The sequence below is a fragment of the Chrysemys picta genome, chromosome 12 (assembly GCF_011386835.1).
Source record: "Chrysemys picta bellii isolate R12L10 chromosome 12, ASM1138683v2, whole genome shotgun sequence".
Lineage (NCBI taxonomy): Eukaryota > Metazoa > Chordata > Testudines > Emydidae > Chrysemys > Chrysemys picta.
This window is the reverse complement of record NC_088802.1, coordinates 26,662,009-26,686,645: the sequence shown is the minus strand read 5'-3', so window position 1 is coordinate 26,686,645 and position 24,637 is coordinate 26,662,009. Positions and strand designations below refer to the sequence as shown.

At 50.7% G+C, this 24,637-nt stretch overlaps 1 protein-coding gene and 1 pseudogene across 2 annotated transcripts; both read left to right on the top strand.

The window, feature by feature from the left end:
* Positions 1–3,079: 3,079 nt before the first annotated feature.
* LOC103306926 (zinc finger protein 664-like) lies at positions 3,080–5,561 on the top strand (annotated as a pseudogene).
* Positions 5,562–7,925: 2,364 nt separating this feature from the next.
* LOC101935436 (E3 ubiquitin-protein ligase TRIM39-like) lies at positions 7,926–24,326 on the top strand. Of its 2 annotated transcripts, XM_024112975.3 has the most exons (6): positions 7,926–11,266; positions 14,708–14,803; positions 18,216–18,446; positions 21,073–21,095; positions 21,184–21,290; positions 22,244–24,326. In XM_024112975.3, the coding sequence occupies exons 1-6, from the start codon at positions 10,856–10,858 to the stop codon at positions 22,783–22,785; spliced, it is 1,410 nt and encodes a 469-aa protein (XP_023968743.2). In that variant the 5' UTR covers positions 7,926–10,855; the 3' UTR covers positions 22,786–24,326. The 2 variants fall into 2 exon arrangements, with proteins under 2 accessions (XP_023968743.2, XP_042704003.2); XM_042848069.2 differs by lacking the exon at positions 14,708–14,803 and having other exon boundaries at positions 10,782–11,266.
* The last annotated feature ends 311 nt before the right edge of the window (positions 24,327–24,637 follow it).

Here is a 24,637-nt window from a genome sequence, read left to right as displayed (position 1 = left end):
TGCAAAGGCTTTGGGAGTACATGAAGGAGAGCTTTCTGGAGATGTCCCTGGAGGATTTCCGCTCCATCCCCATACACGTTAACAGACATTTCCAGTAGCTGTACTGGCCGCGATTGCCAGGGCAAATTAATCATTAATCATTAAACACACTTGCTTTTAAACCATGTGTGATATTTACAAAGGTACACTCACCAGAGGTCCCTTGTGTGCCCTCAGGGTCTGGGAGCACGCCTTGGGTGAGTTTGGGGGTTACTGGTTCCAGGTCCAGGGTGATAAACATATCCTGGCTGTTGGGGAAACCGGTTTCTCCGCTTCCTTGCTGTGAGCTATCTTCATTGTCTTCATCATCATCATGTTCCGCGTACCCCGAACCTGCTTCCCTGTTGCATGTTTCTCCATTGACGGAGTCAAAGCACACGGTTGGGGTAGTGGTGGCTGCACCCCCTAGAATGGCATGCAGCTCCATGTAGAAGCGGCATGTTTGCGGCTCTGCCCCAGACCTTCCGTTTGCCTCTCTGACTTTGTGGTAGGCTTGCCTTAGCTCCTTAATTTTCACGCGGCACTGCTGTGCGTCCCTGTTATGGCCTCTGTTCTTCATGGCCTTTGGGACTTTTTCTAATATTTTGCCATTTCGTTTACTGCTACGGAGTTCAGCTAGCACTGATTCATCTCCCCATATGGTGAGCAGATCCTGTACCTCCCGTTCTGTCCATGCTGGAGCTCTTTTGCGATCCTGGGACTCCATCATGGTTACCTGTGCTGATGAGCTCTGCGTGGTCACCTGTGCTCTCCACGCTGGGAAAACAGGAAATGAAATTCAAAAGTTCGCGGGGCTTTTCCTGTCTGCCTGGTCAGTGCATCTGAGTTGAGAGTGCTGTCCAGAGCGGTCACAATGAAGCACTGTGGGATAGCTCCTGGAGGCCAATAACGTTGAATTCCGTCCACACTACCCCAAATCCGACCCACAAAGGCCGATTTTAGCGCTAGTTCCCTCGTCGGAGGTGGAGTAAAGAAACCGGTTTAACGCTGCTAAAGTCGACCTAAACTTGTAGTGTAGACCAGGCCTCAGATGGGAGAACTGTCCTGAACTCTAAATGTTTTCCTTCTCTAACAGAGAATGAAAAGCAATATACCCCCCAACTGCCATCCAACTCATGGTCTGTTACAAAACCTCAGAAGTGACTGTTAAAGCAGATTAAGTTCCCAAATACACAGGCTGTGGAAGAGTCAGATGTGTTCAACTGTTGATACTCGAGAGTACGACTTCACCAGTCAGGTTATGCAGAGCGTTGAATGGGGTGAATGTTTCTTTTTGGTGTCTGTTAGCGATGGAAGTGAAAGCCTTATGGAGCATAGGTGCACATTATCCACAATGTTGTAGCTGATATGAAGATGGCAAGGAATACAGGAGTCTTTTCCCTTCTAATTTCCATGTTTTAAGGCTCTGGGTGGCTGGCATGTTCTGATGCCACCTTCACTGTCATAGAATATCAGCTGCCTTACGACAACCTAACTCTGTAATGTAAACCAGGCCTCAGTGTCAGACCATCTAGCCAACCCCTTAACAACGGAAGGGGATAAGGGAAATAGAGCGAGGCGGGGGTGGGAGGAAGCCTCTGGTAATTTCTCTAGTTTAAAATGTTTTAGCTGGTTTTCCATGACACCCACACAATAGGGGGCTGCAGACACTCAGATGCAAATACCTCTGATGGCAAACGAGCAGTGTGAGCCACACAACCTGTATCACAGTTGTCAAGCCATGAACAACAATGGTTCATTTAACATCTGAGTCAGCCTTGTATTCTGTGTCCTCAGTGCTTAGCAAATGTGTGTTAACTAACCTGCATTAGCTATCCCCCCCTGGAAAAACCGAGTGGAGACAAGGCAATGTAGTTTCACCAAAGGGCCAAAGAGGTGAGGTCAGCACCGTGGCCCTCACCCAACCAATGCAAAGGAGCAACAGGAGCATTCATTTTAGAAAAGCCTGGATTTTGGCAGCCCAGAACAGTCAGCTTGTCCGAAGGAGTGGAGTGGGGGCAGGGCCTGGGGTGGAGTAGGGGTCAAGCACCCTCCCGGCAGCTTGGTAAGTCAGTGCCTATGAGATTGGGTGATTTTTTTCCCTTAGAGCCCCAGCTCCTGGAGCCCTGTGATTCCATGAGGATCTCAAGTTTCTTTTTAAAAAAATTAAGTGACATTCTAGCCCTGATGGTAGCAGAAAAAATATGAACCCAAGAGACTCCAAAGCAAGGAGGCAAACAAAATGAATCTCAAATATAGTTTCAATATCTTCTTTAAATGGCAGAATTTTTCAGAAAAAATCCCATGATTTTTGAGGACTTATTCATGATATTTGGACATTGGTCCCTTGTGCTAGAACAGAAGAATGAGGAGGAAGAGACTTTGGGTACGTCTTCACTTACCGGAGGGTCCGGCGGCAGGCAATCGATGTTCTGGGATTGATTTATCGCGTCTGGTTAAGACACGATAAATCGATCCCGGATCAATCCCGGAAGTGCTCGCCGTCGACGCCGGTACTCCAGCTCGCCGAGAGGAGTACGCGGCATCGACTTTGAATTCAGCTACATTATTAACGTAGCTGAATTTGCGTACCTTAGTCCGAAGTGGGGGCTTAGTGGGGACCAGGCCTGTAGCTCGTTAGGACAATGACAGAGCTGAGAACAGAACCCCGGTCTCATGAGTGTCTATCTCGTGACCTACCCACTAGGCCTCATGGCCTCTCAGCTGGCAGCATGCAGGGAGCCTTACTAGCACAATGTAGCATCGGTCTGTGACTAGAGAGAGAATTAAAGCATGATTTCTTCTCATAGAAAAGCCACGTGTCTGATTTTAGCTCTTCACATTCAAAGACGAGTCAGCTGTTCCATATGAAAAGATCAGTACAAAAATCACACCTCGGTACATGTGAGGAACAAACGCTCCCTGTGTGCAGGGAGCCCATCTAACCCGGGGCTATTTCTACTCCAGATCTCTCTGATGGAGCCAGGAGAGGAGCCGGGGCCCTTGGATGCAGAGGAAGGGGAGAGTCTGCGAGGAATCTGCACAGGTGAGGAGCCTGTTAAATCAATTTGGAAACCAGGGCTGAGGGAAGGAAGCAGCTGGGATTTGCACCAAGGCCCCGGGAGCCTTCCCCACAGTTCTGCCCCATCTCACCTGATCAGGTTTGCCCCAGCAGCGGTCACATCCTCATGGCTTCCCTGACTCACAAATACACCACTCTCCTCCTCCTGCTCCCCGTTCCTGAGTATTCAGGGTGTTACGTGGAAGCAAATCTGGTCCTTCTGCTTTGGGGGATTTGGCCCCTAATTTCAGATCATTGTTATTTATTTCTGACGTTTCCCCTTCCCAAGGATTCTTTACTTCCCAGCGCAAGGAATGACTTGGAATTTTGCCCCTTTATTCCAGCAGAGGATGGGGCGGTGAATGTAAAGGAGGAGAATTGTCCACAGGGGTGGTGTTGGGAAACACCGAAGGGAACGTTTGCCAGATTCCTGAGCAGGTGGCGGCCTGTGAGAGTCGAGGCAGCTCAGGTCAGGAAAAGATCCCAGGTGGAGGAGACACAGGGAAGAGTCACTTCCCCTGGCAGAGCTCTCAGGCAAACTAAAAATATTCAAGCCCATCAGAGAATCAGCCCTGGTGAGAAACCCTTTAACTGCCCTGAGTGTGGCCAAAGCTTCAGTGTGAGCTCAGACCTTGGTAGACATCAGAGGATCCATACCGGGGAGAGACCCTTTAAATGCCTTGAGTGCGGGAAAAGCTTCTGTCAGAGCTCGCACCTTATCACCCATCAGAGGATCCACACTGGTGAAAAGCCCTACAAATGCTCTGACTGTGGGAAAAGCTTCAGTGCAAGCTCAGCCCTGATTGTACATCAGACGATCCACACAAGGGAGAGACCCTACAGATGCCCCGACTGTGGGAAAAGCTTCCGCCTGAGCTCAACGCTGAGCACCCATCGGAAAATCCATACAGCTGCAAAACCCTATGAGTTGCCTTAAGTGTGGGAAAAGTTTCTGCGTGCGCTCCTACCTTCTTATCCACAAGGCAACCCACACAGGAGATAAACCCTATAAATGCCCCAACTGTGGGAAAAGCTTCAGTGCAACATCCTACCTTATTAAACATCAAAGAATCCACACAGGAGAGAGACCCTTTAGGTGCCTTGAGTGCGGGAAAAGCTTCAATCGCAGATCAATCCTTCTTACCCATCACAGAATCCACACAGGGGAAAGACCCTACAAATGCCCCGACTGTGGGAAAAGCTTCAGTGTGAACTCAGATCTCAGTAGACATCAGAGAAGGATCCATAGGGGAGAGAAACCCTATAAATGCCTCGTCTGTGGGAAACTTCAGCAACAGCTCACGCCTTACTAGACATCGGAGAAATCACACGCAGTAGACAGCCACAATGTTTTGTTTTGTTTTGTTATTTGATTCCGTTGTGGTTCTGCTCCAATCACACATCTGGGGACCGTGGGATCTATGGTTGGTTGGCTATGAGTGCCGGGGGACTGAGAGACTGGAGATTCATGCAGCATGATGATGGGTGCCAGGGAGGGGTAGGGAATATTTGGAAGTTGAGTTGTTGCCTGATGGGCTCGGCCAATGGGAGCGGGAGCTTGGGTGCTGGTGGGTGGGTTACTTGGAGATTGGGATGGGAGGTGGAGGGGGAAAACTGTCCTGGAACTAACTGTTTTCCACTCCAACAGAGACCAAAAAGCAACATGCCCCCACGCTTCCATCCAACTCACGCTTGGACACAAAACCTCAGCAGTGATCTCAGGGCTGTTTAAGCAGATTAACTTCCCCAAAGCATAGGTTCTGAGACGTGCTGCTCTGTTGATACCAGAGTAGGAGTTCAGTATGACTGGAATTCAGGTCTTACATTAGCGGGTGAGTGGGATGAAGCCGGGTGCTTATTGCTTTTTGGATCCTTTTAGCGATGGAAGTGAAAGTTCTACAGAGCATCGTTGCATGTTCTCCATGATGTTGCCATCAAGGTGAAGGTGGCAAGGGATACAGGAGATTTTCCTTTCTGATTCCCATATTTTCTTGGGGTGGCTGAGGGCTGCCTCATTGTCCTTCCAGAATGTGGCTCAGCTTAACCCTCTGGAAACCAGGAAACAGAGAATTAGAGTAAACTCTCCCACACTGCACCCCCCACACCCAGCCCTAACTCTGAGCCATTGGGGTGGGGCCCCAATAAGTCCCTGTGAGGGGTGGCAGGACTGTCTTTTTCCCAAACAGGTGGAGAGCCGTGAAGAAAGTGCACAAAAGAAATGCTGGAGAAACTCTTAGGTTCTGTCTAGACTAGGATAAAGGTCATGTTTAGGTCTCAGGCCTAGCAAACATGAGCCAGCTAACCCTGCCCAGTACTCAAACACTTCACCTGCTCCGGACAAACCACCGCAGCGGCCAGAGCTTTTCATCCAGTCAGCCTCTAGGAGAGGTCCCAGAGAAAATCTCTTCGGTTTGCTCTGACTGAGCCTCGCGGGGCAGGGCCATATGAGCTGCCAGAACGGTCCAGGCAATAATGCAGCATTGAGGGTGCATGGCACCGTGTGAAATCCAGTGCAGAGGTGGGGTGCTGGGGGACACACAAGGGGGTGTGAGGATGGGGTGAAGCGCTCTCATTCGCCTTTCTTTCTGACGTATTTAGTGCAGTGTCAGCATGGGGAGGTGACTGCCACAGCCATAATCATGGCCTTGCAACTCTACCAGAGGCAGATCCAGGTCTCCTGGGGCCCTGGGCTACAGCAAGTGGGGAGGCCCCAGTGCTGGAACTGGCCCCGCCCCACCTCTTCTGCCTGTGGCCCCACCCATAGCCCCACCCCATTCCGCCCTTTCCCCAACAGCCCTGCCCTCGTTCCGCCCACATCCCTGCCCTGTTCCACCACTTCCTCCCTTGCCCCACCCTCTGCTCGTTCCTTTCTGCTCCTCCCAGCCCCCTGCTACAGCCTCAAGACCGGAGAAGCGCTATGCTTCCACTGCTTCTCCAGCCCTGGGACCGCAATAGGGGGAGATTTTTCCAGGGGCCCCAAATTGGCCGGGGCCCCTGGACATGGGCCCCATAGGCCCGTGTGGTAATCCACCACTAACTCTACAGGCTTTTTTGAAAAACTGTCATATATTCTTAGATTTTAGATCCAAGAGGGTCCACTTTGCTCAGCTACTCAGACTCCTTGCATAGCACAACCCCGAAGAAAAGGACTCTGACCCCACTAGTTGCAGCTGTCCCTCTCTTCAGATGGCAGTCCAAGCTCCGGCCACTGGCTACGTCTAATCCCCTGGTGATCCCAGCTATACCTAAAGCAGGGAGGGTCAGTGAGTCCATCAGAGGGGGAGTGATGGTAGAACATGGGGCTGGACACGACACAAAATGGCCGATTTTGTCAGGGACAGATCAGCCTGGTTTGGGCCTAGTACCTCCGGCCTGTTCTGATGACAGAGTTAAGGTTGTTGGAGGAATGGTGTGGGAGACTTTACCTTAACTCTCTGAAAACCAGGAAATATGGGATTACATTTAGCCACACTCCGAATTGTGGAAAGACAGGAAGCAACAGTGAGCAACCTTAACTCCACATTAGTGCTGTTTCTCACAGCGAATTCAAAAGGGTAATCCCCTCCCCTCCCCTCCATCAAGCACTTGCCACTGGACTGGTGTTTACACCAAGTTACCCCTCTTTGTGAAATGGCCCCATTGTAAAGTAACAAGGGTGGATTTGCTGGAGATACTTTGAGGCCATTACTATTGAACGGATAGGTTCCCCAGGAAGCCATGTGTGTGGGACTCCATTGAGACATCCTTACTTCCCTTAATCCCAAAACCACTCTCCCTGCATCTTCTCAAAGTCCTTTGAATTGAATCATGTGTGATATTTGTAATATGTTTTCTTTCCAAAACAGATGTCTCCTCTGAATGTTTGCTTGTATGAACTGTGGAACATATGTGTTTTGAGACTCAGAACAGCGTGTTCTATGTAAGTATGGGAAACCTATATCCTGTAACCTTTTTAGTTATCTATTTTATTCTACTTGGTTAAGTATAGGGACCAATCAGGACAATAAGATAATGGAGTTAGTTGGTCAGATGTCACTGCGAGTTGTGTCTGGAGGGTATGCATTTGCTGTATTTAAAAAAAAAAAAAGGACCAAAATGGTTTTCTGGCAAGAACACCCCTAAACACCCAACCTTATTGTAAATTACTTCACGACTTTTATAGGAAGTAATTTTGTTGAAAGGGGTGTTTTTCTGCACCAAAAAATTAAAAATTCTGCACATGTTTTAAAATTCTCATATTTTGTCAAAATAACACAATATAATCACACCATTTTCAATTATTTTGGTAATTTACTTCAAAATGCTTGTCAGCAAATAATTGAAAATGGTGTGATTATATTGTTATTGTGTTTCTGCATTATGTTGACAAATAAAATATGCAGAACTTTGCAGAATTGTTTTTTTATTATTTTTTTTTTGGTGAAGAATTCACTCAAGAGTTCTGTGTGGCGCAATCTGATGTGGGCAGCTCAGTGGGGGGTCTGGGTGTACAGGGGCTGGGTGCAGGGGGAATGGGACTCTGCAGGGGGGTGAAAGTGGTTAGGGCTCAGCGGTGGGGGGAGGACTGGGGCTTGGTGGGGGGTCGGGTTGTAACTGGTTGGGGCTCAGTGGGGTGGGGATCCAGGTGTGGGAGGCTCCTTATGCAGGAGGTAAGGCTTGGGGGGGTTTCAGGGGGCTCCTGATCCAGGGGGATGCACCGGTGTGGGGGGGGTTCCAGGTGCATGGGTGGGGGCAGGGGTCATTGTACATTGTACAGGGAGTTGCTTCCCTGTCCACCGAACCCAGACCCCCCCGCACCCTCCCCCCCCACACACACACCCAGACCCACTCCCGCGGCAGAGCTTCCGGCAGCCAGGGGAAGTTTCTGGGGGTTGATCTGACCCAGCCCTGGCTGCATTGTGCATGGGGGAGGGATAGCTCAGTGGTTTGAGCATTGGCCTGCTAAACCCAGGGTTGTGAGTTCAATCCTTGAGGGGGCCACTTAGGGATCTGGAGCAAAATCAGTACTTGGTCCTGCTAGTGAAGGCAGGGGGCTGGACTTGATGACCTTTCAAGGTCCCTTCCAGTTCTAGGAGATGGGATATCTCCATTAATTATTATTATAAATCACCGTTCTCCTCCCCCACTCCCCACTAATGTCCCTGGGTGCCCCAGGGTATCCCCAGACCCCTGCCCCCAAGTGATTTTCCTCTCCCCGGGCTGCGGGAACTGAGCATCTGAGCTGCCGGGAGGTGAGTGAGTACTGGTGCAGCTTCTCTTTGCTTCCCCGCAGAAACCATTTTCTGCAAGGAAGCAAAGGGAATGGGGGGAGCGATGATGCATTTTTCTGCTGCGCCGCAGTGTCGCAGATTTTTTCCAGGAGTAACCCCTGTCAGCCAGCTCATCACAGAAAGAAATATCAGCTACAGACTCTTTGCAATACTCCAGTACCATCTACTGGCTCCTTTGGGGAATGCAGCATGGAAATTCAAAGACAGAGGCCACCCTGGATCCTACGTGTTTGTCCGTGAGACCCTCTGGAAGAGCATAAAAGAAGAGACAAGGGCCATATGCTCTTTCTCTCTCTCCACACTCCCATCCATTCAACTAAAGCGACTGGATACTACCACAATCTGTCCCAGGGAGGATGCTGGCAATGGCATAGTGTATTGAAGACAAGTTGTAGACCCCTCGAACTTCAAGCAACAAACACCAGAGCCAAACTCTCAGCCTGAACTCAGCCCTTATCTAGAAACGTGGGAGTTAGAAGGATCCTGGTGCAGTGCCGGAGCAGACTGCTGAAACCTGAAACAATGGAATAGACAAAACTGTTGGAAAGGTTCCGAAAAGAGCTAAAAGACTGATCTGAGCAGATTAATTCCCCAGCTTTCTCCAGAACCTGGGGGCTTTCAATGCTCTCTCCAACTGCCTCTGTACTCACTAGATATCCTAGCTCATATCATTCATTTTTCCTCCTTTCAGAAACAACTGAATTTTGGCTAGCATCTTGGGCCATTAACATCAGTGGGGTTACTCCTGATTTACAGAGGGGAGAGTGAGAGGGGAATCAGACCCAGTGACTCCAAACTGATTTAGTTAAACCAGTGCAAAAGTCAGTGTAGAGATGCTAATTTCACTGTCTTATTTTGATTTTTAGTGTAAACTGATTGGGAACAGGTTTAAGTTAAATTGGAATAAGCTGCTCTTCAACTGAAATAAGAATAGCAGTCATGGAGAATGTCTACACAGGGGTTTGCAACAGTTCAGCTAAACTGGTTTAATTAAACCCAGGCTTGCCCACCACAATTTTAGTCCCATGAGCAGGCATCAATTGATCCAGACTCTGAGACTTGATGCTGTGGGTTTTTTATTGTGGTGTGGACAGAACCCATGAGACACCCCTAAAGGCCACAGTCACTTTTGAAAATGGGACATAGGTTCCTAAGTTACCTTTGTGCTTTATCCTTGATCTTTACAACTGGGGGAGAATCGCCTGCCCCAGATATGAGCAGTGGGGGCAAGAAACCTAAGTGGCTTCATGATTGAGCTTGATAAGTTTATGGAGGAGATGGTATGATGAGTCTGCCTACAATGGCATGTAGCCAATGTGTAATGACTAGTAGCAAATATCCCCAACAGCTAATGATGGGAGACTAGATGGGGAGGGCTCTGAGTTACTATAGATAATTCTTCCCCAGGTGTCTGGTTGGTGGGTCTTGCTGAAATGCTCAGGGTCTAACTGATCACCATATTTGGGATCAGGAAAGAATTTTCCATTGGGTCAGATTGGCAGACACCCGGGGGGGGGGGGTGGCGGGGGGTTGCCTTCCTCTGCAGCATGGGGCATGGGTCATTTGCAACTTTAAACTAGTGTAGATGGTGGATTCTCTGTAACTTGAAGTCTTGAAACCATTATTTGAGGACTGCAATAACTCAGCCAGTGGTTATGGATCTATTACAGGAGTGGGTGGGTGAGGTTCTGTGGCCTGTGATGTGCAGGAGGTCAGACTAGATGATCACGATGGGCCCTTCTGGCCTTTCTATGAATCTGTTCAGGTCACATTTTCAAGCTTTTATCTGCAACGAGGGCTAGAAACTTGCCTTTGTTTCAAATAAAGCTGCACGTCTCACACATTCACATGTCTCCTGGAGATGGGGCTTTAAGGAAAACATCAAATATTGTGAGACTTGCAATAAAATCACCAGAGTTGTCAACAAAGGGGAATTATTTATATTTACTTGGTAAGATGACATCAGCGCAAACAGTTTCACAAGCTCTGAGTTTTATTTGGGATTTTGTTTTAAATGGGTTTGTTTTTCTAGGTAGGCAAAAAGGTTTACAATGATAAAAGGAAGGGAGTGAAATTCATAGAGCTCTTGGTCCTTCAGTTTCCAGACAGAATCAGAATGTGTTGTAGGTGGTGGAGATCTTAATAAAGGATGGAGTTCCAGCCATCAGATGTGTCCTGACTATCTGATTGCCCGTGGAGTCATTTGTCTTTCTGCTCCCACTGCACTCCCTGCCTGAGTAGACTGTCAAACTCCCAGCTGTTATGCTGTTACCTGACACTAATTGCATATGGTTAGATATTAAGCTGGGCTGGGAATGCTCAGGGTCTGGATGGATGCCAGAGAAGGCTGTGAAAGCCACAGGGGGTGGTGACTTGGGGCAGTGATCCATTCTTAGATCAGCAAATTAACAACCTGCTCCTGGCACTCCAGCTGTTGACCTGTGTTTCCCAAGACAGGAAAGTGAAAGCTAACTCAGCTCTACTCCCTGGAGGCACCTTGGCTGCCATGAACCCTGCCCTGCGCCGCCAGCATGGGGTTGTTTGTTCGAGCTGCCAGGGCCCCTATAAGATCCCGGTGACCTTTAAAGGGTGCAAGCACAAGTTCTGCCGCTTCTGTGTCACCCCCTTCAAGGGGGAGTCGGGCACAGCCACCTCCTGCCCCCTGTGTCACAAGGCCCCTAGGCACGGAGAGGACAAGCCCCAGGGGCAGCCAGGCAGTGGGGCAGATGAAGCTGAAAAAATCAGTCTGGAAGTGGGCGAAGAGCCTGAGGTGGAGCCGGAGTGCGGGGAACACCAGGCGGTTCTGGACCTGTTCTGCACAGAGGATCAAACCCCGATCTGCATGAGCTGCAGGGACTCCCAGGCTCACTGCGCTCACACTGTGGTTCCCATTGAGGAGGCTGCCCAGGAGTACAAGGTAGGGTGCTGCCGTGCCTCTGCTCTGTGCCTCTGCTTTCAGCCTCTCCCTGTAGCTGGCAGCAGTGACGGTGAAATTCAGCACAAAGCCCAGGCACCACTTACACGAGAGACCTCCTGCCCCACATGTCTGCCCTACGCTGCTGCCAGCCCTAGGGAGGGACAGAGAAGCCTGGCCATAGTGCCCATGAGCCAGGAAACAGCTGTGCCCTGCCTCTTCTAACTGCGCTCTCACCAGGCCTGTGTCCTCCTCTTACCTTGTGTTCATTGTTGTGTGGCTGGACCAGTGGTGGATGGCCACTTGGGGCAATGAGGCCTGTGCCCAGGGGCCCTGGCCAAATTGGGGCCCCCACAAAAATCCCCCCCTGCCACAGCCCCGGGTCTGGAGGAGCTCTCACTCCCTACTGTGGCCCTGGGGCATAAAGCGTCTCTGGACTTAGGGCCGCAGAGGAGGGTTTGAGGTGGAAAGGAGCGAGCGGTGGGTGGGGCTGCGGGGGAAGGGGTGGAATGGAGTGGGAACGGGGACGGGGCTGCGGGGGAAGGAGTGAAATGGGGTGGGGCCATGGGCGGGGCCACAGGCAGAAGGGGTGGGACCACAGACAGAAGGCACCGGGGCCCCCTGACTCACTCTGACCCAGGGCCCCAGAAGACCTTCATCAGCCTCTGACCTGGATGCTGTGTGATCATAAAGATCAAAGCCAGACGGGGACACCAAATATCTAGTCTGACCACCTGTGTATCACAGGCCACCAACAACTCCCAGCAACCGCACTCCAACCCATCTACTGAAATTAGACCAAAGTATGACAGCCATTGGTGCCAATTAGGGGGTCTGCAGGTGGTGAATGCCCCCCTTCCTCCAGGCTTTTGCACTTGTTCAAAGTTTAATAGGCTGCGAAGTCAGGGGGGAGGGGGAGGGCAAGGCCACTTTTAAGCAACTGAAATTAGTACAACTGCTGCTGGAGTGGTCCGGAGCATTTCTCTGGCTGAGTGGTCGCAGTGCCATTGAAGTTTGACTGGGCTGCCCCTGCCTACAGCAGGGAACAGGCCAAGTTGCAGTGAGTGCTGTTGTGACTTGACGCATGGGCAGTCTACTGAGAACTTTACTCCTGGCAGCATCAGTTCATGCACCACGTGGGTGAGAGAGAGGGGAGACTCCTGGCCTAGTGGGGGACACAAGTGGGGACTGGAACAAGGTTCCTGCTTCGGGGTCGGGTGGGGACCAGAATTCCCCCCCTCCCCCCGCAAGAAGTGTCTGAATTGGCACCATTGATTTCAACCCCCAGGAAACTAAGCTATTGTGTACCACAGGTAGAGAATAGGAGGGACCGAGGTGCAGCACTGCTAAGGCCCCGGCAGTAGCCAGAAATTGATTAAGTGAGATATATCTGGATGATCCTTGCAAGCAACCCATGCCCCACACTGTAGCGGAAGGTGGTGATGGCTGCGGAAGCGAGTTTATGTATAAATTAAAATAAATTAGTTAATTCATGCACCAATTTCTCTATGGAAAGGCTTATTGTAAGGGGGTACATTGTGGTGTTTTGTGTGTGTACATGTGCGTGCACATGCACAACCATTGCACACCCGTTCTTCTGATGCAATGCTTTTGCATTTTGCCTTTGCAAATTTGGCTTCCAAATTATTGCAAATATCTGCATCTTATAGTATCGCCAATGTCCCAGTCTCTTAACGCTGCATCACAGCTTCTCCTAAGGCAGCCGGGGTCATCAGGCAGAGCAGATCATGCTGTTTATTTCCACTTGACACTCTTGCTTTTCATCAGTTTAAACTGTGCTGTGCCCTTAGCCTGTGTGTGGTGATTGTCTATGATTTAAGGAGAGCTCACTAGCTTAGGGCTACCATACGTCCGGATTTCCCCGGACATGTCCGGCTTTTCGGTCTATAAATAGCCGTCTGGGGAGGATTTCTAAAAATCTAAAAATGTCAGGGATTTCCCCCCGGTCAGCTATTTATAGATTGAAAAGCGGCAGCCAAGTGCCGCTGGGCAGCCAAAGCCCCTTCCCGGCTCCCCCCATCCCCTGCAGCCTTAGCAAGCTGCCCGACCCCGCAGCTGTCTTCCCCCTCCTCCCCTCCCCAGAATGCTCTGCCCCCTGCTCCTCCCCTTTCTCTGCTTCCCGCAAATCAGATATTCGCGGGAAGTCTGAAAACAAGCAGGGGCAGGCGGGCAGCAGCAGGTAAGCTGGGGGGGGACGCAAGGAGGAGGGCTCTGGGGAGGTGAGGCGCGGCACGGCCCAGTCCAGCCCTGACCGAGTGGCTCCCTCCTGCCTCCAGCAACTCCAGCCCGGCTCGGCTCGGGCCCCAGGCCACCGGCCCTGGTTCTGGCCGAGCAACGCCGGCCGAGCATCCCCGACCCCGGCCCCAGTGGCTCCGGCCCTGGCCTCAACGGCTCCGGCCCGGCTGGGCTCAGGCCCCGGGGCACCGGCCCCGGTTCTGGCCGAGCGCGCTGGCCCAGCCCCGGCTGAGCGACGCAGGCCGAGCACCCCCAGCCCTGGCCCCAGCGGCTCCGGCCTGGCTCAGGCCCCAGGACAGCGGCCCCGGTTCCAGCCGAGCGCACCGGCCCGGCGCTGGCCAAGCACCCCCGGCCCCAGCGGCTCCAGCCCAGCTCGGCTCGGGCCCCAGGGCGCCGGCCCCGGTTCTGGCCCCAGCGGCTCTGGCCCAGCTCCGGCCCCAGGGCAGCAGCCCTGGTTCTGGCTGAGCGCACCGGCCCGGCCCCGGCCGAGTGGCCCTGGCTGAGCACCCCTGGCCCTGGCCCCAGCGGCTCCGGCCCAGCTCGGCTTGGGCCCCGGGGCGCCGGCCCCAGTTCTGGCCCCAGCAGCTACGGACTGGCTTGGGCCCCAGGGCAGCGGCCCCGGTTCTGGCCGAGCACCTCTAGCCCGGCCCCAAGCCCCGCGACCCCGGCCGGAGCACAGCCCAATTCCTGGGCTCTTGCTAAAGCCGGCCCTGGTCAGGGGACGGGGGGTGGGGGTTGGATGGGTCGGGAGTTTGGGGAGGTGGTCAGGGGGGCAGGGGTGTGGAGAGGGGTCGAGGCAGGCAGGGAGCAAAGGGGGTTGGATAGGTTGGGAGTTCTGGGGGTCCTGTCAGGGGGCGGGGAGCAGTTGGATAGGGCATGGAAGTCCCGGGGGTCTGTCTGGGGGCAGGGGTGTGAATATGGGGTGGGGGTGTGGATAAGGGTCAGGGCAGTCAGGGGACAGGTAGGGTCCTAGGGGGCAGTTAGGGTGGGGGGTTCTCAGGAGGGGGCAGTCAGGGGACAAGGAGCGGGGGGAGGTTGGGGCTTCTGAGGGGGGCAGTCAGGGGGTGGGAAGTGGGAGGGAGTGGATGGGGCGGGCCAGGGGCGGGGCTAGAGCGGGGCTCCTCCAGTGTCCTCTTTTTTGATTGTGGAAATATGGTAACCCTACACTAGCTGTGCTTTTCTTGCCAGAGGAAGCTGCAGACAGCAGTGGAGCTCCTGAAAATGCAGATGGAGGAAGCTTGGGAGCTGAAATACCAGGAGGGAAAGAAGACAGCTGACTGGAAGGCAGGGCCCCATGGTTTTAACCATTCACAAGCCTACTGCCACTGCAGGTTTTCCGGGGGTTCTGGCAAATGTCTGCCAGGAGGAGGCTATGTCCCTTTGGGATTAGCCATGCATGAGGGCAGATGTAGTGGCTGGTTTTTCGGTGGGGTTTAGCATCCCTGGCTCCCACTTGGCTAGGTCCCCCAGCCCTTCCGGGAATCAGCTCCCCCCCCGTCTCCCGCAGCAGCTCATAATACGCTGCAACCCAGTAATTGTGAAACACGTTCTCATTCTCCAGGTTCTGCTGCCATCGTGTGGCCATTTGATGTAATTGCTCTCCAGTTAGCACTTCCTATATGTCCCCTCCCCGCCATCCCACTATGGCAAGATACTGATATTACTTATTTATTTGTATCCTTATAGCACCAAGAGGCTACACCCATGATCAAGGCACCATAGCGCTAGGGTGCTCTCCAGACAGGGAGCTCTCAAGGTCCCTTCCAGCCCTACATTTCTATGATGTTCTGATAAGAGAAAGCCCTTGCTCCCAGAGAGTTTAAAATCTAAATAGACATAGGGTGGGAGTTGAAGCAAAGGCACGGAGATTTTCCCAGGGTCACCCAGTGGCTCGCCGGTGGAGTAGGGAATAGAATCCAGATGTCCCGAGTCCCAGTTCAGTGCCTGATAGGGACACAGGACAGGAAGAAACCTCCTGGGTCATTGAGTCCAGCCCTTATCGCAAGCCACCCCATCAGAGCATCCTGTTCGTAAAATGACTAAGCTCCATCTGCAAACCGGTCAGGTTGTTTGCCCCCACTGCTCTTACTGGGAAGCTGTTCCAGAGCCTTGCTCCTCTGATGGTTAGAAACCGCTTCTTCCCATCCTCCAGGCCCAGTGAGTCTCGTCATGAATATATAGACCAGAAACGCTGATGCAGCTGCATCTCCATTCTTTTTTTTTTAATTAAAAATACTGGTCGCTGAAAACCTGTTTGTCAGTCGTAAGAAGGGAAGTGTCAAGCGATGACGAGCAGGTGTCGCTGTGTGAGGAGAAGGGGCTATTTTCTGGAGTGAATCATCTCAAGGGAACCTAGTAACTCACTCTTGATTGATGGGCGAAAACATCCCAGGTGTTGTGTAAAGAGATGGAATCCCTGCTTGATGTGTAGTTTGGAGCAGGTAAAAACTGCACAGCATGGAGAAAGGATATGAGTCAACAGTGTGCTCTTGTTGCCAAGAAGGCTAACGGCATTTTGGGCTGTATAAGTAGGGGCATTGCCAGCAGATCGAGGGACGTGATCATTCCCCTCTATTCAACATTGGTGAGGCCTCATCTGGAGCACTGTGTCCACTTTTGGGCCCCACACTACAAGAAGGATGTGGAAAAATTGGAAAGAGTCCTGCGGAGGGCAACAAAAATGATTAGGGGGCTAGAGCACATGACTTCTGAGGAGAGGCTGAGGGAACTGGGATTGTTTAGTCTGCAGAAGAGAAGAATGAGGGGGGATTTGATAGCTGTTTTCAACTACCTGAAAGGGGGTTCCAAAGAGGATGGATCTAGACTGTTCTCAGTGGTACCGGATGACAGAACAAGGAGTAATGGTCTCAAGTTGCAGTGGGGGAGGTTTAGGTTGGATATTAGGAAAACCTTTTTCACTAGGAGGGTGGTGAAGCACTCGAATGCGTTACCTAGGGAGGTGGTGGAATCTCCTTCCTTAGAGGTTTTTAAGGCTTTGACAAAGCCTTGGCTGGGATTATTTAGTTGGGGATTGGTCCTGCTTTGAGCAGGGGGTTGGACTAGATGACCTCCTGAGGTCCCTTCCAACCCTGATATTCTATGATTCTATGAAAGGAGCAAGACACTTAAAATCCCATAAATCCCATAAAATTTCCAAGTTCCGTATTTGCCTGCTCCACAGCTAGGGCTCCTATGCACTGTGATAAGCCAATTAATAATAGTCTTTGGGGCTTTAATATGTGACGTCCATCCCATGGCAAAAAACAAGCACAACACCTGCCCACCACTAGACCGCACACCATGGCTTTGATTACTGTGCCATATAAAGGTTTTTAATTAACATTGCTGGTCATAGGTGCTGAATTCCCCTCTGCATGGTGGATGCTCGACCCCTCCCCGCCCCGGCCCTGCCCTGCCCTGCCTCTTCCCGCCCCGCCCTCACTCCACCCCCATTCCACCCCTTCCCCAAAGTCCCTGCCCCTTCCTGCCCCTATTGCACCCCCTACCCCCAAGTCCCCACCCCTGCTCCGCCTCTTCTCCGCCTCCTCCCCTGAGCACGCCGGCATCCCTGCTCCTCCTCCTCCTTCCCAGAAAGTCCTAAGTGCCGCCAAACAGCTGTTAGGCGGCGGGAAATGCTGGGAGGGAGGGGGAGGAGCGGGGATGTGGCGTGCTGGGGAGAGGAAGAAGGAGGCGGGGAGCTTGGCTGCTGTTGGGTGCGGAGCACTCACTAATTTTTCCCCGAGGGTGCTCTAGCCCCAGAGCACCCACGCAGTCGGCACCTATGTTGCTGGTTAGCAATACAGGAGACCCAACCAGGCTCAGGGGCCCCTGTATGTTCTAGTGTCTAGGGCAGGGGTTCTCAAACTGTGGGTCGGGACCCCAGAGCAGGTCATGACCCTGTTTTAATGGGGTCGTTAAGGCTGGCTTAGACTTGCTGGGGCCCAGGGCCAAAGCCGAAGCCTGAGCCCCATTGCCCAGGTCCGAAGCCAGAACCCTTGGGTTTCTGCCCTGGGCAGCAGAGCTCAGGTTACGGGCACCCTGGCTGGAGCTGAAGCCCTGTGGCGGTGGGGCTCAGGTGGGCTCAGGCTTCACACCCCCTCCTGGGGTCGTGTAGTAATTTTTGTTGTCAGAAGGGGGTCACGGTGCTATGAAGTTTGAGAATCTGAGCACTGAACTGAGGCTCTGGAAAAACTGGTTTCTATTCCTGGCTCTGGCCTGCTGGGTGACCCTGACCTATCACCTCCCTGCTCCGTGCCTCAGTTTCCCCATCTGTAAAATGGGGGTAATGATATCGACCTCCTTTTAGAACACTTAGAAATCTACTGATGCAAATTGCTAAACAATAACTCCTAGCTCTTATATGGCACTTTTCATCCATAGATCTCAAAGATAAGAACTGCCTATTACTGTGCTGGACATCGTCCACACACTGTGTAAGCAACAGCCCCTGCCCAAAGAATTAACCATCTAAAGAGTCAAGACACACAAAGGTGGGGGAGAAAACAGAGGCAGAGGTGAAATGATTTGGTTGAAGTCGCATAGCAGCTCAGTGGCAGAACAAGAAGTAGAACCTTTCAGGGCTAGCCCCTGGGCCATGTTGCATCGCTACCCTCTTTACATTTATCCCTACCCCAAACTGGCTGATATTTTTCTGTGGTTGTTTTCATTTTTTTTTTTTTTTTTACTTTTAATGAAGGAGAGGACGCACTATCAGAGAATGTGCATTGAGTTTGAATTTGAGAAGCTGCACGAGTTCCTGAATGAGGAAGAGGAGCAGCTGCTGCGGAAACTGAGGAAGGAGGAGAAAGAGACCCTGAAGAAGCTGCATGGGAATATAATAAAGCTCTCAGAACAGTGCTCCTCTCTGCAGAAGCTGATCACGGAGATAGAGGAGAAGTGTCAGCAACCAGCTGCCGCGTTGCTGAAGGTGAGAAACTCCCCCATCCCGTCAATCCATGCTGAATTAACGGGTATCAAACCCCATTGGCATTGGATCTAATGACCAAGGAAGAAAAAGCTCTTTCAGTTTTATTGTTACCTAAATAATAAAACCCCAGTCTGGAGGGTCCATCTGCTCCAGAATTTCTCTTGCTTTTGTTAAAGGAAAGTTCCCATGTGCCTCGCGAGAGCTGCCATGTGACCATCTCCATAGGATCAGTGCTGCTGATGAAAGATTGCTAGAGAATTGTTGCTCTTCTACCCCTTCTCCCACATCCCTTGTGCAATCTTTTGTAGACATCCATGTGTCTACAGCTGCTCCGTAGTTGTGCTTGCACAGCTTCTCTGCCCACAGGCCCACGAGATCCAATATCTCCTGTCTGCTCCAGGCAGAAGCACATCTGGAGCGTGTAGCCGATATGTTCCGCTGGGCAGTTGCAGATAACAAGGGAGAGGTGCTAGGTGTGGTCGCCCTAGGGTGACCAGATGTCCCAATTTTATAGGGACAGTCCTGATTTTGGGGTCTTTTTCTTATATAGGCTCCTATTACCCCCCACCCCCGTCCCGATTTTTCACACTTGCTGTCTGGTCACCCTAGGTCACCCAGCTGGGCAAGCAGGAAAAAGGCCCTTCAAAAATATGCAGGAATTGCAAAGGAGGTGGGGCGGCTTTGGGTCTCTGTGACCCTTGAGCAGTGGAGTTCACAGTTTTGACCAGAGTGGTCACTGTCGGGCATTGTAGGATAGCTGCTGGAGGACTGTTAGGGTCAACATAGGTCACGCAGTGTCTACACTCGCTCTGCATTGATCATGGCTCACCACAGGGGCATGCACAGGGGAGGGCAAGCAGGGGCACGGGCCACCCAAAAATCTGTATGTCCCTGCAGCCTGGGAAGGAAGGAAGCAGCAGAGTGGCTGGCTGCTGGCTGAGCGACTCCTCCCCCCACCCCTACAGCTGCTACTTCTCCTTCCCTGTTGCTGGAGTCCCACATGTTGCGTTTGCCTCCAGCACCTGACTCACCTCGCCCATTCGGGGAGGCTAGCCCCTGGCCCACAGCTTCTGCCCGAGGCCCCGCCCCTCCCCCTCCAGAGCCCCTGAGCATACCATGCAGCCACCAGCCCCCCTGCCCAGCCCTGGGCTGCCCGAGCGCTCCCAGCCCCGGAGTGCCAAGGTTGGGCGGCCCGAGCACCGACCCCAGCCACCCCGAGTCTCAGGCCACAGTCCAGTCCCCCCTAGCCCCAGTCTAGGGCAAAGGGGAAAAGAGTGGGAAACAGGAGGGGTCTCGGGGAGGGGGCCACACCTGGCTGTTTGGGGAGGCTCAGCCTCCACTGGCCTGTGATACCCACCAGCCATGCTTGCGCACGCCGCTGGCTCACCACTGTTCAGGGAGGTGGCTTCACTGTGTTGCCATAAAGGGCCACTTACATTGGCTGGAGACACGTGCGCAAATAGATTTGATGCAAGTCGATGTACATCGATCCAGTATTGTAGCATGGACCAAGACCAAGGTCTTCCTGGCAGTGGTACAGGCGAATAAAGAAGGATATTTTTGAGGTTAAAGCACTGGCGCAGGACTCACAAGACCTGGGCTCGATTCCCTGCTCTGCCACAGATCTCCTGTGTGCCCCGGGGCAAGTTACTTAATTGCCTCTCTTTGTAGAACGGGGTTAATACCAGTATAACCTGACTGGTGTTTGCAAGTGTAAATTCATTGGGTGTGAGCCTCAGCTGGTGAGGATCGGTGTTTCACTGATGTCGGTGGAGCTCCACTGATTTTCACCAGCTGAGGAGCTGTCCCATTAATATTTATGAGGTGACCAGATACTATGGTGATGGGAGTCCTTCTATGAAAACAGGGGTGGTGGGAATCACAGGCCAGGGGAGGCTAAGCCTCCCCTAACCCAGGCTGTGGCCCTGCCTATGCTCTGCCCCAAGGACCCGCCTCCCTCCCCCGCTCCCTTGAAGCCGACTGGGGCTCAGGTCCAGCCAGCGGCCTGGAGCTTGGGGCTCAGGCTAGTAGCCCAGAGTCAGGGCGGCCAGGGGCCGGGGTGGCTTGGGCCAGCTAGCGGCCCGGGGTCAGGCCAGTGGCCAGGGCAGGGAAGGAGTTTGGGGCTCTGGTGGGTGATGGGGGCAGGGCCTCAGACAGAAGGGGTGAGGCCAGGGGGCTAGCCTCCCCGAAGGGGGAGTTCATGCGCCACCTGTGCATACAACCTGATGCATGCTTTCTATATTCCATCTATGCACTGTATACGGCATGTCTAAAAGCTCTTAGGACCAGCTCCTCAAATGCATTTAGGTACCTAACTCCCAATGGGACTTTACCACTTACCCAGCAGTAACACATTTTCAGCATAGGAACAGAGGAGGGAAACTGGGAGGTTGGTGTCCCTGCAGGGGCAGAGTTAAGCTTATTTGGGAGCCTTTAACAATGCTTTCCCACATTCTCATATGTATGGGAACTCAGAAGAGCTATAGAATGCAAAGTTATTGTTGAGTATTACAGTTCAAGGAAGGATCTAGTTCATGGTGCAAATAGTGTGAAAAAAAATCAGTGAATATTGGTTTCCTCCTGTCACTGCAGAATGTGAATTCCTCTTTCCATTTTCTCCTTTTAGGATGTGAAAGACACATTAACCAGGTACTTTTTGCATTGACTCCAGTTAGAAACTTTGCATAAATGTTTGTCCTGAGCCCATGAGTGATAAGTTGGGCTGTGTTCTTCTTAGGAGTGAAAATATTCAAGTGCAGGAACCTGAAGCTGTGTTTACTGAACTGAAGAACATATACAACATTCCTAACATTGATATTATTGACATTCTAAGGAAATTCAAAGGTAAGTAAAGACTGTTCCTCTATTCAAGTCCCCAGATGTTTCATGATCCTCGCACCATGGAATTTGCCATGAAATTCAAACCTTAACCTCAGAACTGTTCTCCAGACTATCAGTTTCCATTTAAAAAAAATTAAAAACAGCTCGCATGATTAGCAAGAAAATATTATAAATGCAACCTGAGGGTAAACTGAAGCAGTGATTTTTGCCTGAGTCTGCAGATAGCCTGACTCAATAGCTCTAAGAGTAGGGAATTGCTCTTATTCATCTCAATGGAGTGTCGACTCTGAAATCTAATGATAGTGATATAGGAGGTGACATTACCTATTTCACTGCCAAGCATTTTGCACAGAAACATCCAGCTAATGTTGGCTTGCTTGTCCCACAATGTCAAACTGCCTCCTGGTGCTTAAAGTTCCAGGTTCCAAAGCTTTCAGCTCCCTCTTATGAACACCTTCTATGATGCCACCATTGGAGCAGAGATCTGCAGCACATTGTGAACTGAAAAGTGCTGGTCTTGGTATGTTAAGACAATTCTCATATAGGACCTGATCCAAAGCCCATTGAAGTATATGGGACTCTTTCCTCTGGCATTGGTTGAGGCCCCAAGCAGAACTGGTCTAAGTAAGGTAATACAGGGCAAGAGAAAAGAAGGAGTCATATCCTCATTTTTACAGAGGGGAACCTGAGATGCAGAGTTTAAGTGACTCACCCATGTCACACAAACAGTCTGTGGGAGATCTGTAAATTGAACCCAGATCTGCTGGCTCCTTATCCACAAACCCAACTTTCCTTTGCTCCTTGCCACCCACCACAGCCCAGTTTAGCTTTCATGACTCCTACTCTATGTAGCCGAAATATTAATGGAGGTGCAGTTTAATTTCCCTTTAATCATCATGACCAATCCTTGCCCCCGGCAGTGACTCTGTGACATTTTCTCTCTCTTTTTTCCCCAGTGGATGTGATTCTCGACCCAGACACGGCTCACCCCAACCTCATCCTGTCTGAGGACAGGAGAAGCGTGACACATGGAGGCACGCGACAGGAGCTGCCCGGCAATCCCGAGCGATTTGATCCTTATATCATAGTGCTGGGCTCCAGGAGGTTCACGTCAGGAAAGTGTTACTGGGAGGTGGAGGTGGGCGACAAGGTGGAGTGGGACGTGGGGGTGTGCAGAGAATCTGTGGGCAGGAAGGGGCAGGTTATATTGTCTCCTAGCAACGGATTCTGGAGAGTTTGGTTGAGGAATGGAGATAAGTACAAGGCCCTGATCTCCCACCCAACCCCCCTCACTGTCAGTGTGCGGCCCAGCCGGGTGGGGATTTTCCTAGACTACAAGGCAGGCGAGATCTCGTTTTACAATGTGACAGACAGGACCCATCTGTATTCATACAGCGGAGCCTTCTATGGGGTTCTGCGGCCTTTCTTCAGCCCCGGCCTCCATCGGGGAGGTGAAAACACTGCTCCGCTGACAATCTGCTCAAAGTCTCTGGACTAGCTCCAATAGGAATCAAAAACACACACATGGAAGAAGCACCAAGTCAAAAAACTTCCCCCTCCACCAATACCTCCCCCCACTCACATGCTCTCCTCCTGCTGGGGCTCTGATCTGGCTCCATGGGGAAGGGGCCATTGCAGTGGTGAGGAATGCAGGAGTAGATTTGGTCCCATTTGGCAGGAGATGGTGAAGTGGGATACAGACTATGTTGATTACCCAAGGGATTTCTGGGGGAGGAAAGTAGCCATGAAAAAATATGTAGCAAAATGACAACTCATTTGGCTAACTTTTAGAAAAAGTGACTAATAATAATAATAAAAAAAAGTTGGTGACAATTTTACCCTCTTTTTTTAAATCACAAGTTTTATTCAGTGTTTTTCACCAAAATGTTGACATTTGAAGCAGTTTTGACCAGCTCCATACGTGGCTGAAAAACACAGGCTGTGGGGAATTCAGGAAAATGTTGTCAAATTCCCCCCTTTTTTTTTCTTAAATCAAACATTTGAATTTTTCATTGCAGTTTCAAAAGCGGCTCTCATGATCAGTGATTTCTGGGGTGCCTTAAAGCAGCCACACTGTTTTCAGAGGGAGGTTAGCTGAGCAGCCCCTTTCCTGGTGTCTGAATTGGGGCACTCAAAACCAAAGGTACTGAAATTTTAAGCACTGATCCTGCAAACACTTAAACACATGCTTAACTTTGTGCAAGTAAGTAATGACATTAGTGAGTCCTGCAGGTAACTTCAGTGGGACTGCTTACATGTGCAGAGTTAAAAATCATGCAGTTGTAGAGACAGGGACTTAGGCTGCTAAAATTGAATGATAAGATAATGACAGTGAATGATGCTAGGAACACAGGGAAAATGCCACACAATGAACCCTAAAATTATTGTTTTCCTTGACTCTGCTGCTGAAGAGACCAAAAAAAAAAAAAAAATCCAAAAGCTGCCTTTAATGGCATAACATTAGATCTTACATATGTGTATGAAGCTACCTTTGCTTAGGAGCTGGCACATTCCACAAGATTTTGCAAGGGATCTGCAGATGTGTCTAACTTCAAAACCTAAAACTACAGCTGATCAAAAATAAGAGCATTCAAACAGTTTTCAGAATGGATTCCCATTAAATTTCAGTGGGAATTGTGTGGCTAAATCCCAACTGTGCTTTAAAAAATCTCAAATATTGTTTTCTAGAGGTACAAGCTTGTTCAGCACTGAAACTGAAGTTTCATCACTTAAATTTATTTAAATCTTCCACCATTTAAAACTTGCACTACTCAGGTTTCTGGAGTAACAGCATGCTCATTACCAGTCTGATCATCTGAATCAACAGAAAGACTGCTATTGTCCATCAGGTTTGGAACAGACCTCAAAACTAATTCACCAGAGACTTGAGCAATAATTTTTGTGTGTGTATACTGTAAAAATATTTAAAATGATGGGTTGGCAATAGGTAAAATAAACCACAGTTAAGATTGTAGTTAAATTGTGGTTCAGTGTTGAATTCTGTGAAATCAATGAAAAATAAAATGCGTAAATTGTTAACACTTTGATCTGTCATTATCAAAACATTTTTACATGGATATCTTGGGGGCAAAGAATTAATGTCATATTTGATAAGTCATAATTTCTTTAGACCAGTGGTGCTCAATCTTATTACACAGGAGGGCCATATAAATCCAAGTACAAACTTGTGTGGACCAAACAGATTCTACATATTTTAATAAGATTTAAAGTCCCCCATATTGATTTATATTTTAAGTTCAGTTTGTTTCATATGTATTTAGATAGTTTTCTTCTATGTACAGTATTGTCTGTTTAAAGACAAAACACTAATGAATTGGCCATTAGTATAT